The sequence below is a fragment of the Zootoca vivipara genome, chromosome 6 (assembly GCF_965207765.1).
Source record: "Zootoca vivipara chromosome 6, rZooViv2.hap1.1, whole genome shotgun sequence".
Classification (NCBI taxonomy): domain Eukaryota; kingdom Metazoa; phylum Chordata; class Lepidosauria; order Squamata; family Lacertidae; genus Zootoca; species Zootoca vivipara.
The window spans coordinates 2,555,210-2,574,422 of record NC_142589.1 but is presented as its reverse complement, the minus strand read 5'-3'; the positions used below and the strand labels follow the sequence as shown (position 1 = coordinate 2,574,422).

Sequence of the window (19,213 nt, the reverse complement as noted above, 5' to 3'; positions counted from 1 at the left end):
CTCGTGAGAAGTCGGAAGCAGTGGTCCGCATGCTTTCAAGGATATTGCTGCAGCCTTGGGAGCTGGCGTGGGCACATTTATTTATTCTTCTAAAAGGGAGTGTGCTGCTGGTTTCTGGACCCACTACCACTTTCTTTGGTTTTTCTGTGCTCCTGTGGAATCACATCTCTCTCCTGGCGCTGGGCATATTATGGGCCACACAGGTGTGGATGCTTGGGGCCAACCTACATGTTATGCAAGAGATCCACAGCTGGTTATTCCAAAGTTCCCTGATCTTCCACATGCTATATGGAAAATCCCACACATAGAATGAGGTCATTGGTTGGTGATGCTGAGAGATCAATGTGCTTCGCGGGATATTCCCTCTGGAGATGGTGTGGCCTGCTGGTCTTCTGCCTTCTCAGGCTGCGTGTCACAATGCCGTTGAGATGAAATGCAGACTGACGGTCTCGTTGCTTCACTTCCTTACGAGCGAAACAGTGATTAATGCTGCTCTCTTAAAAGCTATACTTTGATTAAATTTTGGTAGGAGGCCAGATAACATTGTGAAAGGGACGTTGTTCAGTGGTGGAGATGCAGAAGCTCCCAGGTTGTCCCCCAAAGCATCTCCAGGTAGGGCTGGGGGGGGGGAATACCCTTGCTGTGCCTGACGCCCTGGAGAGCAGCTGCTGGTCAGTGTGGACAACACTGAGCTGGATGGACCAGTTGTCCAATTCAGTCCAAGTCCGCTTCATGTGTTTCTAGGGTGGGACAGGGGTCTATATTCTGGAGCAGTGCTGGGGAACCCATGGCCTTCCACACATTTCTGGTCTCATCAGCCCCAGTTAGCCTGGTCAGTGGTGAACTGGAGTTAAACAAAATATCTCAAGGGCTGTCACATGGAAGATGGAGCAAGCTTGTTTTCTCCTGCTCTGGAGATTCCGACGAAACATCAGAAAGAACTTTCTGACAGTGGAACGGTCTCCCTTGGGAGGTCGTGGGCTCTCCATCATTGGAGGTTTCAAGCAGAGTTGGATGCCATCTGTCATGGATTCCTGTGTTGCCGGGGGTTGGACTAGATGATCCTCAGAGTCCCTTCCAGCTCTACAATTCTGTGATTCTGTGGAGGGCTACAGTTTCCCCACCCCTGCTCTACAGAGACCACTCCTCCTTCTTGCTCCTCCAACTCTGAGAACAACAAACATGATGAGCTCACAGCCTTTAAGCTGCGTCTGATTTCTATGATTCACCCTGAAGTTTTGAAACTGATCTGTGGTTCTTCTCTTTAACTGTGTTTTTTTTTAACTTACTGGCACTGACAATCTTATTTCCCCATTCATTCCCTGATGTTTTGTCATTGTGTTTGAGGTTTGTATTGCTGGATTGTTGTTTTTTTAAGTTGCTTTCTCTGGAAAGAGGCTGCAAATAGCAGCTCTGAAATGGCTGTTCTGAGATCTCTCCTTGGGCAACTTCCTTTATAAGATTTGCCATGGCTGGATCAGGCCAAAGGTCCATTCAAGCGTAGGCAACCTTGGCTCTCCAGATGTTTTGGAACTACAACTCCCATGATCCCTGACCACTGGCCCTGTTAGCTAGGGATCATGGGAGGTGTAGTTCCAAAACATCTGGAGAGCCAAGGTTGCCTATGCCTGATTGAACCCATCATTCTGTTTCTTACTCAGCCAACCTGATGCCTCTGGGAGGCCCATCAGCAGGGCCTCAAGAGACTGGCCTCCCCATGTTGTTGGTCTCTGGCATCTGGTAGCCAAAGGTAGAGTGGCCCTGAAGATGGAGGTTCCATTGGTCTTTGTTGTTATGAGCCATTGACGTGGCCCCCATGGATTGTATCCAACTAAGTTCTACTCAAAGTACACCAATTGAAAGGAACAAACCCAAGTTAGACATGTCTTATCAACTTCAGAGGGTCTGCTCTGAGCAGGACTACCATTGGTTACAACCCGAAGTCTATTCCATATTGTGTGTGTGTGTGTGTGTGACCTATGTGAGCAAGTCTTATGACTTGTGGCAGAGAGTTCCATAAATTAACCTGCCATTGTTTGACAAAGTAATTAATTCCCCTTCAGTATTTCTGGAAGGGAGGACACCATCCTGACCCCCCCCTCCCGCATGACATTATTTTACTTCCTTATTCTGTTTCCTCATCTCTAAAATGGGCTTGATTGCTACTACCCCACTTGGGGCATGCACTGGGATGAAGCACCTCACTTCAAAAGCCTTAAATCTGCCCCAGATGGAAGGACAAATAATTGGGTTGAGGTCAGCGCATTCCTCTCCCTCTCTTTGTCTCTCTCTCTGCTGAGGTTACAGACTGTGGAGCTGGTGTGCACCCCTCTACCATCCATGCGTCAATTCCACAACTGTGGATGGAAAACAATTGTTTTTATTTAAGCCACACAGGGTCCCACAAGCAGCTGTTTTGTATGGTGGGGGCCGGGAGGGAATTGAAGAAACAGGTGTTTTTACGACTGTCAAAGGAAACTGAAATGCAGAGCTGCGGGTTTAGATTTAAAACCATTTTAGGTGGGGGGATTTGGGCAGAAAGATCAGTTCCCTCTCCTTCTCTTCCAATTCACACGAGGTCATAAACCATATGAAGTGGAGGGCTGGCTTTCTGCAGCAAGTGCTTTGCTATTCCCACTTGCATGGACGTTGCTCTCTTGGGTTTGCAAGAGCTTGGGAGTGGGCTGTCTCATGAACAGGAGCCTGGCGTGTTCAGGGACGGCACATGATTTTGCAGCAGAAGCAGCCAATTCACCACTTGCCCCCCCCCCCAAAAAACCCTTAAATGGTGGCAAGGGGGTTCAGGTGACTTTTCTAGATAAATCATATTGGAGGTAGCAGGTGGAAGAAAATCAGCTGGTTTTGGCTTTCGTTCCCAATACCAACCAAACATTATTAGATAGCACCCCCCCCCAAAAAGCCCCACTCCAAACCAGACTATGTTTTCTGAAGTGAATGATGGGCATTTGTGGGGGGGGGGTGCAGAGGAGAGAAATGGGACCATCCTGTGTTGTTTCCTTCCTCCTGTCTAAGCCTTCAACTCTGCTTCCAATTTAACTTGTTTGGGTTTCATGGGTATTTTACTCCCCCTGCCCTGCCCCCGTCCACATTTTTCATAAAAGATGTTCACCTTGGCACTGAGCATAGCTGCCAAGTTTTCCCTTTTCTCGCGAGGAAGCCTATTCAGCATAAGGGAAAATCCCTTAAAATAAGGGATAACTTGGCAGCTATGGCACTGAGTTAGGGGGTGTGTGTGTTACCAGTCCCACCTCCCCATGCCTCCTTTAATTCCTCATGAAAGCTTAAAGGGGGCTAAGCTGGTTTCTCTCTCCCCACCCTTTCCTTTTTTCCTTTTTCTTTTTTTGTTTCCCAAAGTTGTCATCATGTCCAGTAATCCTCTCAGAAGCTGGACTTGTTTTGGCTGCCATGGGCTATGATCTCATTTCCAGAGAACATTAAACTGGAAAGCTTCCCCCCTCCTTTTTATAATTTTCTTCTTCTTTCTCGCTCCCCCCCCCCAATTGTACAGTATGTGAGTGTTTGGGGTGAGCTCACTGACTCCTGCAGGGGGTATGAGAGGGAGGGTAACATACAAACTGTGTTAGCAAACATGAGCTGGAAATGGATGAGGGGGCAGAGGACTGGAAAGGGCTCAAAACTCTTAGCCTTCTGTTTTCCTCCAGAGAGAGAGAGGGAGAGGGAGAGAGAGAGAGAGAGAGAGAGAGAGAGGGAGAGGGCGAGAGAGAGAGAGAGAGAGAGAGAGAGAGAGAGAGAGAGAGAGAGAGAGAGAGCAGCCTGCCTCTTCCTCTTGCTCCTGGGTTTGGAGTTTTGTGTGTCCAAAGTACTTTTTGTTGATTTCTTAAACAGCTATTGCAGTGTCATGTGCTAGGAGCCCAGTCACTGATGCGGATTAAAGTTTTCCAAAACTGAGAAGGTTTTTACATAGATGACCACAGGTAGGTCAACAGAGGCAAAGGAGAAATGGCTTCCCAGGTGTGGAGACAACATACATAAAAATAAAACATGAAATAGGAATGAATAAAAAAGAGGTTACATTTTCCAAATAGATAGCAAAGAATGTAGAAAAATAAAACAGCAAAACTCGTCACAAAAGCCAAATCTCAATTTGGTGTGGGGAGAGAGCTTTGTGTATCTGAATTTGGCACATTTGGAGTGATTAAAGCCTTCTGCACCCCATTGTAGTCTCCCCCTTGCCCCCCCCCCATTGACATGTGGTGAATAGTGTGCAGTTGGCTTGCATAGAAAGGTGAAATGTTTGTCAAAGGGACAAAAGTGGCCAGAAATATGGGTGGTGGAGTGAGGTGGATAAAACATTTGTCACCCCCAGCCTCTTTCCACCCCCGCCCCTGTCTGCTTTGCCTCTTTTTAGAAATGGGCCTTTTCTCCACCTGGGAAGATTGTAAATATGTGGGTGCAGGGCCTTGCTTATGTGCCCACTGTGTGCAACGCCCTCCCATCAGATGTCAAGCCGATAAAGAGCTGTAGGACTTTTAGAAGAGATGTGAAGGCAGCCCTGGACAGGGAAGTTTCTAATTGTTATCTTACTGTGTTTTTATTCTTTTGTTGGGAGCCACCTGGAGTGGCTGGGACAACTCAGATGGGTGGCATATAAGTATCATCATCATCATCTCTGTGAGTTACCATTCCTGATGACTGTATGCAAGTAGTATATATGTAGTATATGTTTCTACGTCAAAACCTTCCACAAAAAGCCCTGATGCAGCTCTACCAAATGATGACGTTTGCCATCATCAGCTGGAAGTTGCTTGTTCCTGGGAAGCCACCATAACCTCCATTCTCCCTGGGATGCTCTCTGAAAGAAACACCAGTTTGGTTTTCTTGGACAGGATTCAAGTAAAGTTAAGGCTGGCCAAGGATGCAGAAGACTTCCCAAAATATTGCCAAGTGCTGCTTTGTTTTGGCTAGTGAGAGAGAATGATGGACAAGCTTTGAGTGTCCAGAGTCCCTCAGAAATATTACCGCAGGAAATCTTACAATAAGTCTGTCAGAATTGCCACTGTATTGCAGATGGAAAGCTCAGGATCACGGAGTGTGGGTCACCTCAGGCCACAGAGAGAGAGAGTGGTTCTGATGAGATCTGAACCAGATTCTGTCCTCTGTGATTTTTAGGTACCGAATGTTCTCCAGATACTCCCTGGATGTTTAATATTCACTGAGTATTCAATAGTTGTTTTGACATGTGGCAATATTTTGATTTCACTGTTTCTTGCTTGGCATTTGGCAGTAATGAAACAGTGGTTTTGAGTGTTGGCAGGCGGTAATATTTGACTGATAACGTTCAGTGTGATTTAGCAGTTGACAGTTGGCACTTGCCAGAAACCAGACAAGATACCAAAAAGTCTGAAAACCCTTGAATTTTGAGGTAAAAATTCTCTCTGTTTCTGAACTTCATGTTGAATGGTGAAAGTGAAGACAGGTGAATTTTTGAGAGCATTCTGTTGACTTTGTGGTAATAAGGCTTTGGTAAATGGATAAGGGAAGGATTGTAACTCAGTGCTTAGAGCATCATCTGCTTTGCATGCAGAAGGTTCAATCTTTGGCATCTCCACTGTCCACTGTCTGAAACCTGGAGAGCCACTGCCAGTCATTGTAGACAATGTGGAGCTGGAGGGGTTGCTGGTCTTACTCTGTATAAGGTGCCTTCCTAAAAATGCTTTCTTAACTAGTATTTCTGAATCGTCACTTTTAATTACGGTATGTAGTTTTTGATAGTTCTTTAATTATGTAAATTTTTGCAAATCTTTTATCCTGTAAATCGCTTTGGTGTAAAGTGAGTCATAAAAGGTTCAAATATTTGTGGACACTCATTTTACTCTTGCTCCATTTTAATCATTTTGGCAGGAGAGGCACAGATTAACATAAAATGGTTAGAGCATGCGGCCAAAAAGGTGACACAGTATTCCCTGACTTGGATGAAAGCTTCAAGAGTGAGGCTTTTTCACTTTCCCAAGTATCAGGTGAGTTGTTTTGCTGCCAGTAGCCCATCTTGGCTTCACCCTCCCTCAGCTGCACTGTCAGTTGGAAATGATGGGCATATTCAGTAAACCCCTGACTGCGCGAGAGGCTCCCTGCATCTCCACATGCAAAAAGGAGGCGGTTTTTGCATTGAGAGTGGACTTTGGAGGGCTTGCTTGTGGCAGTTGGTTGACTAGCGTCTAGGAGGGAAGGATGTGGCTGGTGGGGGCAAGGCTCACAACCATTCAGGAAACCACCTTGAAAGCGAAAGTGGAAACTCTGTAGTCTTGCCTGTCTGCCGTATTCACACTTGCTCTCCTGTGCAGTTGCACCTCCAAGCAGGAAACCATTGAGTTGCATGCGTCAAAGAAGACATCTCTTCTAAGAAAACCACTCCCGTTGCCAGGGCAGCGGAGTCTCAGCTGGGGCCCCTCCTTAGAGCCAAGCATCGCTGTCTCCTGCCCAGAATTTCTTGTCAGAAGGCAGGCCATGGAGGAGTCATAAATTCTGGGTGCTGTTGAGGCAGAGCTGGAGCTGGAGAGAGCTAATCCATGGGCCACATAGGTTGAGATTTAGACCACATTTGTACCATACGTTTTAAGCAGTACAATTCCACTTTAAATAGCCATGGTTTCCCCAAGGGGTTATGGGAGCTGCAGTTTGTTAAGGGTGATGAGGGTTTCCCCTCACAGAGCAATAGTTCTCAAAGTGGCTTCATCCCTCTTTCTTGGAGACTCTGGGAATTGTACCTCTGTGAGGAAAATAGGGGCCTCCTAGCAACTCTCAGCGCCCTGAGCAGATGGCACTTTCCAGGATGCTTCTGAGGAGGCCATGGCGGTGTAAATTGGTAGCATAGCACTTAAATGTATGGAGTGAATGTGGCCTTATGGTGACTGGCTAAGTTGGTGGCGGAGGAGAAAAGGCAGCAGGTGGCCAAATGCTGACTGGAGGTTGCTCCTCTACATTTTGGGCAGTGCTGTTTCACGTCTGCTGACTGATCCGAGATTCACGTCTGCTGACTGATCCGAGATTCCAGTATCAAATCTGATTTTGCCTTCATATGAAGCGCCTCTGAACTTTGCCCCTACTCCATAGGAGCAGGTGGCTGTAGGCAGTAGGCCTGTGGCTAAAAGATCCCAGCCCCGTCTCCTCTGCCTCAAATGTCTCCAGGGAGTGTTTCCTCCTTGGTCTTCCTGAGGTGGGTTTGGATATTGCTGGGATTTAGGGCAGGGGTCCCTGTCACTCAAGCTCTCTTGATTTGAGGGGAATGGGACTTGGGTCTTGGGTTCTGAATGGCTTCTCAACTCTTCTCCCTTGTTGCAGCACCCAGCCTTAAAGGCAAGCGGAAAAAGAAGACCAGTCCCATGGCTGAGGGTGAATCCCAGAATGCTCTGGTGCTGTGCCTGGCAGAAGAGACCGCAGTGGGCAGTCCTGGTGCTGAAGAGCAGCATCAAAACTCTCCAGAGAAGCTGGAAGAAGTGGTGAGTGAAAATTGTAATAATAATCGCATCACAAAAGCCAAGAATTGAATCCTAACACATCTGTGGTGATATTCTTTCAAAACCTTTAGATCTTGGCCTTTGCAAATCACAGCTAGACCAACCTTTTGCCAACCTGTAGCCCTCCAGAGCTGGGGCTGATGGGAGTGGTAGTCCAAAACACCTGGAAGACAACTTGCTGGCATGGGCATAACTCTAGATTTGGATGTGTTTAATTATTTAACGGGTGCCATGAATGGCCATGATATACTAAACATACAACCTAAATTTAGCCTGCAACCTAAATTTTCAACAGCAGACATGACAGAGACATGACAAGTTCTGGGAGAAAGATTAGTGATTGGTCCAGCATCACCCAATGAGCTTAGTGGTTGGTTGGGGCTTTGAATCTGCCTTTTCCTGGTCTAGATCGAACACTCTTAGGCAGCACTCACACAAGGAAAAGCCTCAGCAAGCCTTACGCTTACACACCTCCGGCTTGGCTGTAAATGGGAGGTAGAAAGCCTCTGCTTCCATTCTAGATTAACCATTGTTTAGTGTTCCAGCCAAAACATAAACTCTTACCTATGGTTTGTTGAAACAAGCTAGTTTCATAACCTACCATTTGAAGTTGGCTTGTTTCAACAAATCATAGGTTGGATTAACCACAGTTTGTCCAGTGTTGGATATTATAACAAACTGCAGGAAGGCATAGAAGACTTGTTTAGGCTTATCTTCATAATACCGGTACTAGATGCAGCTTAACTCTGTCACACTTGCTCTAAATTTCAGGTGTTTGTTTGTTGTTGTTGTTTAGTCGTTTAGTCGTGTCCGACTCTTCGTGACCCCATGGACCATAGCACGCCAGGCACTCCTGTCTTGCACTGCCTCCCACAGTTTGGCCAGACTCATGTTCGTAGCTTCGAGAACACTGTCCAACCATCTCGTCCTCTGTCGTCCCCTTCTCCTAGTGCCCTCCATCTTTCCCAACATCAGGGTCTTTTCCAGGGAGTCTTCTCTTCTCATGAGGTGGCCAAAGTATTGGAGCCGCAGCTTCAGGATCTGTCCTTCCAGTGAGCACTCAGGGCTGATTTCCTTAAGAATGGATAGGTTTGATCTTCTTGCAGTCCATGGGACTCTCAAGAGTCTCCTCCAGCACCATAATTCAAAAGCATCAATTCCTTGGCTATCAGCCTTCTTTATGGTCCAGCTCTCACTTCCATACATCACTACTGGGAAAACCATAGCTTTAACTATACGGACCTTTGTCGGCAAGGTGGTGTCTCTGCTTTTTAAGATGCTGTCTAGGTTTGTCATTGCTTTTCTCCCAAGAAGCAGGCGTCTTTTAATTTCGTGACTGCTGTCACCATCTGCAGTGATCAAGGAGCCCAAGAAAGTAAAATCTCTCACTGCCTCCATTTCTTCCCCTTCTATTTGCCAGGAGGTGATGGGACCAGTGGCCATGATTCAGGTGTTTAGGCTTCATTTTGTTTTGGGACAAGGACTAAAATAGTAAGCAAAGACTCTGTGGGCTTTGAAAGAATTGAGTGAGGAGACACAATATAGAGGCTGGATTTTGTGAAACCATGGTTTGGGTTAACCATACTTTGATCTCCCAGATGTACAAGCATACAGCGGATTAGACCTGCTTGTCTGTTTCGTTTTTTCCATGTGTTCTGCACTCACATCTTGAACTGGAGCAGTGGCCCAGAATGTGGTTTGTCAGTGGTCTGTAAATTCAGACATAGCTGCGAACCCCAGTTAGCTGAATTTGGTTTGAAAATCAAGTTCAAACTCTGGTTTCAAGTGCTAGTTTGTCAGTCCTAAACAAACAGGCTCAGGTTCCAACATCAAAGCAATCCATGGTTTTATGTAATATCACCCAGAGGCTTTCTTCTTTAAATGGAATAAAAGGTAAAGGTAAAGGACCCCTGGATGGTTAAGTCCAGTCAAGGGCGACTATGGGGTTGCAGCGCTCATCTCGCTTTCAGGCCGAGGGAGCCAGTGTTTGTCCACAGACAGCTTTCCGGGTCATGTGGGCAGCATGACTAAACTGCTTCTGGCACAATAGAACACCGTGACAGAAACCAGAGTGCATGGAAACACTGTTTACCTTCCTGCCACAGCAGTACCTATTTATCTACAGTGGTACCTCGGGTTACAGACGCTCCAGGTTACAGACTCCGCAGGTTACAGACTCCGCTAACCCAGAAGTAGTACCTCGGGTTAAGAACTTTATTTCAGGATGAGAACAGAAATCGCATGGCAGTGGTGCGGCAGCAACAGAAGGCCCCATTAGCTAAAGTGGTACCTTGGGTTAAGAACAGTTTCAGGTTAAGAACGGACCTCCAGAATGAATTAAGTTCTTAACCCAAGGTACCACTGTACTTGCACTGGCGTGCTTTCGAACTGCTAGGTTGGCAGGAGCTGGGACAGAGCAACAGGAGCTCACTCCATTGTGGGGAGTCGAACTGCCGACCTTCTGATTGGCAAGCCCAAGAGTCTCAGTGGTTTAGACCACAGCGCCACCCGCTTCCCTGGGCTTTAAATGGAATGGTGTGTAACTGTAGTACTTGTAATTTAAGCAATAAAAGTGGAATTGGAGCAAAGAAAAAAAGAAAGGGACTTTCCAAAATTCCCAACTTGCACATGCCAGCTTAAATCTGAGATATTCCTTAGAATCTTGTCTATATTTTGTTTCAGCTTTGAATAAGATAGAGAACAAAATCTTTCCTTCTTGGGGTGCTTCAGGTTGACCCCTCCTCTTATAGGCTCAGTGAAACAGGTAGATTGCTTATCACTTAAAAATGGAAAAGTTTTGTTACAAGGGGTGCAAAATGAAAGGTTCTGTAGAATCATATAAAAATGATGGGTGTTAGGACCCAGGAGCTCTGATTAAAAATCTGCACCTCAAGACAATCCTTCCAAGCATGATTGGAATTTGGATTCTTGGAGTGCCTGGTGCTGACTTGCCAATGATGCCTTTTCTATTTCTGCCCCTACAATTCTTATGTCGTGTCTTTGACAGAAGCTCAGAAAGGCTGCTGGGGTGTTTGTGTGAAGATATAAAAATGATGGCAGCACCACTAGTGCCATCTACCTGAAGTCAGGATGTGACCCATTCAGAACACTGACCTCCTGAATTGGCAAAAAGTTACGATTGGCCCAGAAATGCTGGCTTCCTTCAAATCAATATGCAAAAATGGGGAGCCACCCCCCCCCCAATTTCTTCCCATGTTTGCATGGACCAGTTTTGCAATACAGTGGAACCTCTGTTTATGAACACCTCGGTTTATGAATTTTCGGTTTACGAACGCTGCGGACCCATATGGAACAGATTAATTCACTTTCCATTACTTTCAATGGGAAAGTTCGCTTCAGTTTATGAACGCTTCAGTTTATGAACAGACTTCCGGAACCAATTACACCCATGCTTCGGGTTAAGTACGCTTCAGGTTGAGTACTCCGCGGACCCGTCTGGAACGGATTAATCCACTTTCCATTACTTTCAATGGGAAAGTTCGCTTCAGTTTATGAACGCTTCAGTTTAAGTACTCTGCGGACCGTCTGGAACAGATTAATCCACTTTCCATTACTTTCAATGGGAAAGTTCGCTTCAGTTTATGAATGCTTCAGTTTATGAACAGACTTCCGGAACCAATTGTGTTCATAAACCGAGGTACCACTGTAGATCTGCAAACTGTTGTTGATTCCCACCAAAGCTGCTATCTTGACCAGGGTTTGTAAACCTCAGGTAAGATAGGAATCCTGATTAGCATCACCCACAGTTAGCATTGGTGCAGATGTATCAGTGAACTATAGTTTAGGCTTGAAAGGGAAGGGAGAGCAATGCATATGTTGAAGCCAACTCCCAGTTAGCAGATCATGGTTGTCAATGTCTCCACAGAGGTGTTACATGTATTTTGGGGTTTATTCCACACACACACACACACCCCAACAAGCAAACTGGCAGCTTCATTTTGGAAGTGTGTCTCTGATCGCTTGTCTTGGGTCTTCTACTGAACTCCCTTTTGATTTTTTTGACCTCTTTATGGAGTGACTTGGAAGTTGAATTGAGTTGATGGAGAGCTGGTTTAGAGGATCATATCTTGGCTTAATACGCCCCCAGTCGTACTATAGGTTGCTGACTCACTGAGTTGGTTTGGGTTACCATTATTTTGGTTTCACAAGCCAAGAAATGAACACACACTTTGCCCTTCATGCAAGTTGTATTTAAAGCAGGAAATATTTTATTGACCATAGTTTACTGTTTCATAGAAACAAGCAAATGATGGGTTGCTAGCTTTGGAACAAGGCAGGATCTTAAACCAAGGACGGGTAGCCCTTTGTTTCCTAGTTTGGATGAAATAGGAAACTATAGTTCATTAGCAACTTCCTGGTTAAAATTATGGCTCATGCAAAGGGTGGAAGGCAGCAAATGCATGCTAATATCTTGGCCTGTCAACCCAAAACATAATAGTTCAAAGCAACTTGGAGTCTGCAACCCCTAGTAAGTTTGGGGGTTCATCTACCTCTTTCTCTCCACCCCCCCCCCCACTCTTCAGTGTTGGCAGTTGAGTAGCTCACTTTTGCCTAGTGTTGTGGGCGGGGTTTAAACAAGAAATGGAGGAGAACGTCAGAATTTCGAAACCAGAAGGTTTAGCGTCAAAAGAGAGAAACTGAAAATGCAAGTGTCGTAAATGTTGGGGAGAAGAAACCTGTGTGAACTTCTGAAATGAGCTCTCTGTTGCTAAGAAGTAGTTGAGTGGTGGTGGGGTAGCCTTTTCTTCCCCTTCAATCTCTGAAAATAATTTTTGCACGAAATACATTGTGCAGAATTTGGACCACTTTGGAATGGGGCAGATGAGGGCTGACCTTTTTTATAGCTCAGAATATAGGTCCATCTGTCTCATCACACTTGCATACAGTGGAACCTCGGTTTATGAACACCTCGGTTTATGAATTTTCGGTTTACGAACGCCGCGGACCTATCTGGAACAGATTAATTCACTTTCCATTACTTTCAATGGGAAAGTTCGCTTCAGTTTATGAACGCTTCAGTTTATGAACAGACTTCTGGAACCAATTACACCCATGCTTCGGGTTAAGTACGCTTCAGGTTGAGTACTCTGCGGACCCGTCTGGAACGGATTAATCCACTTTCCATTACTTTCAATGGGAAAGTTCGCTTCAGTTTATGAACGCTTCAGTTCAAGTACTCCACGGACTGTCTGGAACAGATTAATCCACTTTCCATTACTTTCAATGGGAAAGTTCGCTTCAGTTTATGAACGCTTCAGTTTATGAACAGACTTCCGGAATCAATTGTGTTCATAAACCGAGGTACCACTGTATTGCCTTCCATACATGTGTGTGTGTGTGTGTGTGAGAGAGAGAGAGAGACAGACAGACAGACAGACAGACAGACAGACTGACTTAGGGCTACCCAGTGAATTTCATCCATGAGCAGCAGTTGGGTCCAGTTCAACACTTTTGTCCTCTGTGTGACTGACCTGGAGTGCAATTGATTAGCATGGTGCATAATGCCAGGTAAAGTAAGGCTAGAGACGGACAATAATTTTACAAGAGTGTAAAGTAAGCATGGTGCAGGGATATTTGCCGCACACAAACACGAACACGTTTCTTTTGTCCTGCATAATCGCCAATCCAACAGGTTTTGGAAACTATATGAATGCCCGGAACACCTGTTTGACTGGATATGATGGTGGAATGAATGTGCACACTGTAGGGAAAAGCATGCTTGTATCATGTTACCTGCAATATTGAGGGTGGGGGTGGGGAGTGGCCCATGCAAAGATACAGTGCTCTATCTTCAGCTTGAATGCAGGCAACCCTTCCTAAATGTCACAATCTCTGCCGACTTGTAGACTCTAAATTTCCTTTAGACAGGATCTAGGTAGCCCTGCACCCACCACTTTGTGTGTGTATGGGGGGGAGAACATTTTGCAAACACCGTCAGCTTGGCTCTCTGTCCAGTTCAAAATTAGATTCATTTGAAAAAAGAAGCAGCCCCATAAATAGCCCCACAGCTAAAATAACATGTCTATCGTGAGCGGGGAAAAGAATAGAAAGGAGCAGAAGTGTTGAGTGCCGAGCAGCTGCCTTGACCAAAAATAGCAACAAGTTTTATAACTCCGGAAAATTTAGAACAAAAAAACCAAGAAAACAAAATGCAAGAAATGCTTTTTGAGCCGAGGGCGGGAGGGTGTGTGGGAGTGAGAATTTGTGCCGTTCTGTTTTCCTGGAAACAGTCCCTTGTGTTCTCACACATCCCAGCACTCTGACCAAGTTGGCAGCCTGCCCAATCCCAGGCATATAATACACTCGGCATCTCTCTCTCTCTCTCTCTCTCTCTCTCTCTCTCTCTCTCTCTCTCTCTCTCAGCTGAACAAGCTGGTGACTCTTCGGAGCTAATAAATTGCCTCCGACCACAAAAACAGCTCTTGATGGGATTGAACAGCCGCGCTTTGTGTGCGGAAAGTGGGGCGGGGGGAATGAGCCCGCTCCAATCTGTGTAAGCATTCTGGCATTTCCATGGCACACGCCGTAGCTCTGCCTTGCAAGCAGAAGGTTTGTTTGAAGAAAGATTATGTGGCTATTTCTCACCCACCCCCTTTGTTTTAAAACCCTGGAGGTGTCCCAGAAACCCAACAATGAAAACAATATCGAAATAACATCAGCGCTAAGGCTGAGCTTGACAGTACACCTGACCTCTTTAGTAAGCTGCCCTCAAGCAGACCTGGAAAGCTGTTTTCATTTCACTCTGCATTTAATTGGCTTTTTATGCAAGCTAGTAAGGGAGCACAGCTGGGTCCTTTTTATATACAGGTGTTTATTTAGTCGGGGTGGTTTTAAGTGCATTCTAAATCTTCCTATGTTTTATTGTTTCCCCTCTCTTTGTAAGCTACCTTGAGAGGGTTTATGCCCCGAAAGATAGGGTTAGGTGTCAAGTAAAGACGTTGTTTCAGCGGAGAATTGGGATTTAGCAGGCTTCCTCTTTCTCTCTCCCCCAAGCCACCTTGCAGCTTTACTTATTTGTGGCACCATGTTTTGGGCCACGGAGGTGCTTCCTGCAATTTGCGCAGCCACTAACTCTTATTTTTCCCCAGCTCTGAAGTCTGTGATCGTGGAACATAGGATGCTGCCTTCTACTGTTCCATTTAGCTCAGTATTGACCTGACTGGCAGCAGCTCTCTGGGGTTTCATGCAAGGCAAGGGTCTTTCCCCAGCAGCCCTACCTGGAGAGGCTGGGGGCCTTCTGCGTGCAAAGCAAGTTGCCCCTGGCCCTTCACCAGGAGGCAAGATAGTCTGCATGCCCTGGAGGTGGAGCGAGAAGGGAGCGCTGCTTGTGGACTTGGTTCAGCTTCTGCTGCAGCCCTTTCTGCTGTCTCTCGGGAAAACAGGCTCCTTGTTATTCCCTTCCCCTGCTAAGTGAGTCCGGGGTTGCAGGTCACGAGTTCCAGAGCTCTGGCTTATGCAGCTGTTCAAAACCAAAACAGAGTCCCATCTGTTTTCTGTTTCTTCAAGAACTAATGATTTTGGCCCCATAAGAAGACACCCCCCCCCGCCTGCTTTTTTAAATTAGAAGCTGGTTTAAAGTATAGACAGCAAAATCACAATAGGCTGGGAATGGAAATCCAGGCAACCTTGTGGCTGCATTTTGAGTTCTCATCTGGGAGCCAAGGGTCGTGCTGCCCAACAGTTAAAGCAGTTTTTTCCCCAATCTGGGGCCTTCCAGATGTTTTAGACTACAGCTCCCATCTGCCTGTGCCGGCTGGGGCTGATGGGAGTTGTACTCCAATATGCTTAGAGGGCATCAGGTTGGCAAAGGCTGACTTAGAGGCAGGCCGGGCCAAGACAGAGTCACTCAGCAGATGAAATTCCGCACAACTAAAGGGCAGCATATAGTATTATTTTTGCATGATGATCTTTGAGGATTTCTAAGAGCTTCTGTCTCCAGGTAGGCCCCTGAAACCCTGCAGAGGTGCTGCCAGTCAGTGCTGTGCAGAAGTTTATTTCCCCTGTGAAAATAAACTTCCATTTTCCTATTTCGTTCTCAGGGCTCGGTAGAATTCTGTTGGGCACGGGGTTTTGCTCTTACTCTGTCATAGACCAGATTCACACCATGCAGCTATAGCACTGCGATGCCACTCTGAACGAGATACCATTCCCAGACTGGCTTAACAATCTGTCGCTCTTCCCAGGGAACTCTGGGAATTGTCACTCTGTGTGGGGAATCATGCTCTCCTAACAACTCTCAGCACCCTTAACAAACTTCAGCTCCCAGAATTCTGTGGGTTATAACTGTTTACAGTGGTGTCATAGTCAGGGGTGGCCCATCCTGTTTTTCTGCCTGAGGCGAAATTGGGAGGGTGCTGACCCCCCCTGCCCCACAGCCTTACTTTCTGGGCTGACATGGTGGTGGTGGGTGGAGTGCCTGTGGGGACACTTCCCCGAAGGATTCTGCCACCTGCTTCCCTCTGCCTCAATGGGCAGGCCAGTCCATAGTGCTTTCAATGTATGGAAAAGGGTTGGCGTGTTATCTTTCCAGTGAACAATTCTCTAGATACCTGCGGCCTCCCCAGCTGCTCATACTTCCTGATCTGAACAAGCCACGTGAGAGGGGTTCCGTCATGATGCTTCCCCACATGGGCACCTGGGAAGGCTTCAGAGTACAGTGGAACCTCGCAAAACAAATGCCCTGCAAGACAAATTTTTCGCAAGACGAATGCGTTTTGCGATTTCAATGGAGACTTGCAAGACGAAGTTTCCTATGGCACGCTTCGCAAGACGGATTTTTTTTCATCCCATAGGGTGCCTCGCAAGACGAATTTTTTCCTTGTCTTGCGAGGCACCCTATGGGAAACCGCACTTCAATGCATTCCTATGGGAGCCGCTTCACAAAATGAATTTTTCGCTATACGAAGCGACTCGGGGAATGAATTAAATTCGTCTAGCGAGGCACCACTGTATAGACCACTTATGAGGTGATTTGTGGAATGAAGAAAGGACCCTCATGCCGCCTCAGAAGTAAACTAAACATGGTGAAAGCCTTGCACCCAAGTCATAAAAAGGTCATCAATATTCTTCCCCCATTGGTAATTTCCAAGATCAATTCCTTTTCTCATGAATGGATGGCAAATTGTTTTTTGGAGGGGGAGCGGAACATGAAATATTTCTTCTGCACAGCATGTACACCACCTTGAGGTCCTTGGAGAAACGGTGGAGCATAAATGTAATAAAGGATAAAAATACAACAAAAAGAATCACAATCAGCTCTCTGGGTCTTTGCTGGTCTTGTGCTCCTCCTCCTCCTCCTCTTCCTCCTTGATTTCTCCATTGCAGTTGGTGAATGCTTAGATTTGTATGTTGTCTTCACACCTCAGGGGTCTCCTGAAACCAAGGCAGATGAGGCTTTGGAAACGGGTGAGAAGAGCCCAGCAGAGGACTCTGGAGATGAGCAGGTGCCCAGCAGCGAGAAGGAAGAGGAGCAAGCTTTCCTTGTCAGCCTCTACAAGTTCATGAAGGACCGCCACACGCCCATCGAGAGGGTGCCTCACCTCGGCTTCAAACAGAGTACGTCCCTTGCCGTCCATTTCTGTTTCCCTCCGTTCCCCATTTTCCGGTGTCAAATTCAGTTCTCCACACTTCTGCAGATATTTCCATAATTTTATCTTGCCTTAAAAAAAAAGGCATGTATTATTCCGATTCTTCTGGTGCCTTAGGAAGGTCCAAGGAACCCTCAGCCACTGGAATTTGAACATGGTCCCTCTGAAGCTGGAGGAGGGGCAAATGCTAACATAATGTAGCGGTTCTAAAAAATAAACTAAAAAACCAGGCATGGGGGAGGTTTAAGCCTTTCCACTCCAGCCCTTGGTCTTGGTAACCCCCACCACCCCATGTGTCAATGATTATTTTTTTAAAAAAACCCAAAACCACCTCATATTGGTTCGAGTGCTAATTGCTCTCTGTGTGGTGTGTTTCATTTTTTAACCTCCCCTCCCTGTGCCTTGGTTCATTTGTTTAAAAGCCCATGTAATAAGTGATCAGACCCTTTAATTTCATTAGGCTCAACCTTTCAAGCACAACTTTGCAGCCATGAGGACTAGAGGCTTGCTTAAATGAAACCTTTGATCTTCAGGAAGGAGGTTTTCTGCACTTCTAAGGAACTGCAGTCTGTTGTTATCTCTCGCTATGCTGATTCCCGGATATGTTTGTTTCTAGTTAACCTGTTTAAGATCTACAAAGTTGTGGAAAAGCTGGGAGCCTACGAACTGGTAAGAAGAAATTACGAATCTATCCATCATCTATCTATCATTTTAATTCTATCAATGCTTTTAATGATTGGTTTCTAAAATGTTTTTAGCAGTTGTTTTTATCTGTAAGCTGCCTTGATTCTGACAAGGAAAAAGCCCGTGGTATAAATAAATTTATAATTATTATTGAGGCAAGTCGTAGCAGATTAGCTAAGGCTGCTCTATCTATACAGTGCCTTGGGTGCCTTATTTGTGTCCCATGGTTGTACTAAACATGCCCATAGCAGCAAGCAACAGAACATAAAGCTAAAAAACACTATTTTCATATTGGTTTACAGTGGTACCTCGGTTTAAGAACAGCCCTGTTTATGAACTATTTGGTATACGAACTCCGCAAAACCGGAAGTAGTGTTTCGGTTTGCGAACTTTACCTCGCCCCATGAACGGAATCTGAACAGTGGAAGGGCACCGGCAGCGGGAGGCCTCATTAGGGAAAGCGCGCCTCGGTTTAAGAACGGCTTTGGTTTAAGAATGGACTTTTGGAACGGATTAAGTTTGTAAACCGAGGTACCACTGTATTATCACCATACAATATACCATACAAATATAACAGCTACCAGTTTCTGTAAGTAGTAAGAAAGGACATACATACTACAACTAACACTGTTGCCATGAAAATATTATTCCAGTTTTTGGTGAGATGGGGACATAACTGACAGCCTGTTTGCTTGGGATACCTTGTAAGTTTGAACCAAATCTCCAGTGGATTGATTGATTGAATGATTTAGTTTGTTTATACACTACCTTTCCACAGCAAAGTGATGCTCACAGCTGTATGAAGAGCAAGGGGGGGGGGTAGGTGAGGGAGAGAGAGGCCAGCCAGCTCTGGTGGGCAAAAGGGGACTCTTAAGCCCAGCATAGGAGTTGGGTGTGAGGTGGGGGGAATCAGAGGAGTTCTGCAAACACAAATAAAAACATTGTTTGCGAAACAAACCCTTACCTCAAGCAAGGCAACAGCTGCAGCACACATTTAACACACTATCATACCACTTCAAAGAGTCATAGAATCCCCCCAAAGAATCATGGGAAATGTCGCTTGCTAAGGGTGCTAAGATTCCCAGAGTTCCCTGGGAAGAGGGATGGATTGTTCAACCATTCTGGGAACGGCATCTCTGAGAGGGGGATTGTGGTCTCCCTGCAGCACCCTTAGCAAACTGCACTTCCTGGGAAGCCATGACTGTTTAAAGTGGTATAGTACCAGGTGGCGCTGTGGGTTAAACCACTGAGCCTAGGGCTTGCCGATCAGAAGGTCGGTGGTTCGAATCCCCGCAACGGGGTGAGCTCCCGTTGCTCGGTCCCAGCTCCTGCCAACCTAGCAGTTCAAAAGCACATCAAAGTGCAAGCAGATAAATAGGTACTGCTCTGGCGGGAAGGTAAACAGCGTTTCCGTGTGCTGCTCTG

General features: G+C 46.1%; 1 protein-coding gene across 2 annotated transcripts in view; it reads left to right on the top strand.

Annotated features, from left to right (window-relative positions):
- Nucleotides 1-19,213, top strand: part of ARID5A (AT-rich interaction domain 5A) — a 32,590-nt gene that overhangs the window by 2,166 nt on the left and 11,211 nt on the right. The window contains exons 1-4 of one of the 2 annotated variants that reach the window (XM_088671424.1): nt 5,798-5,999; nt 7,321-7,478; nt 16,883-17,072; nt 17,721-17,773. In XM_088671424.1, the coding sequence (XP_088527550.1) occupies nt 5,906-5,999; nt 7,321-7,478; nt 16,883-17,072; nt 17,721-17,773 (495 nt within the window). In that variant the 5' untranslated portion in view covers nt 5,798-5,905. Of the gene's footprint in view, nt 1-5,797; nt 6,000-7,320; nt 7,479-16,882; nt 17,073-17,720; nt 17,774-19,213 lie in introns of those variants that run through there. The other variant, XM_035117546.3, reaches the window with a different exon arrangement.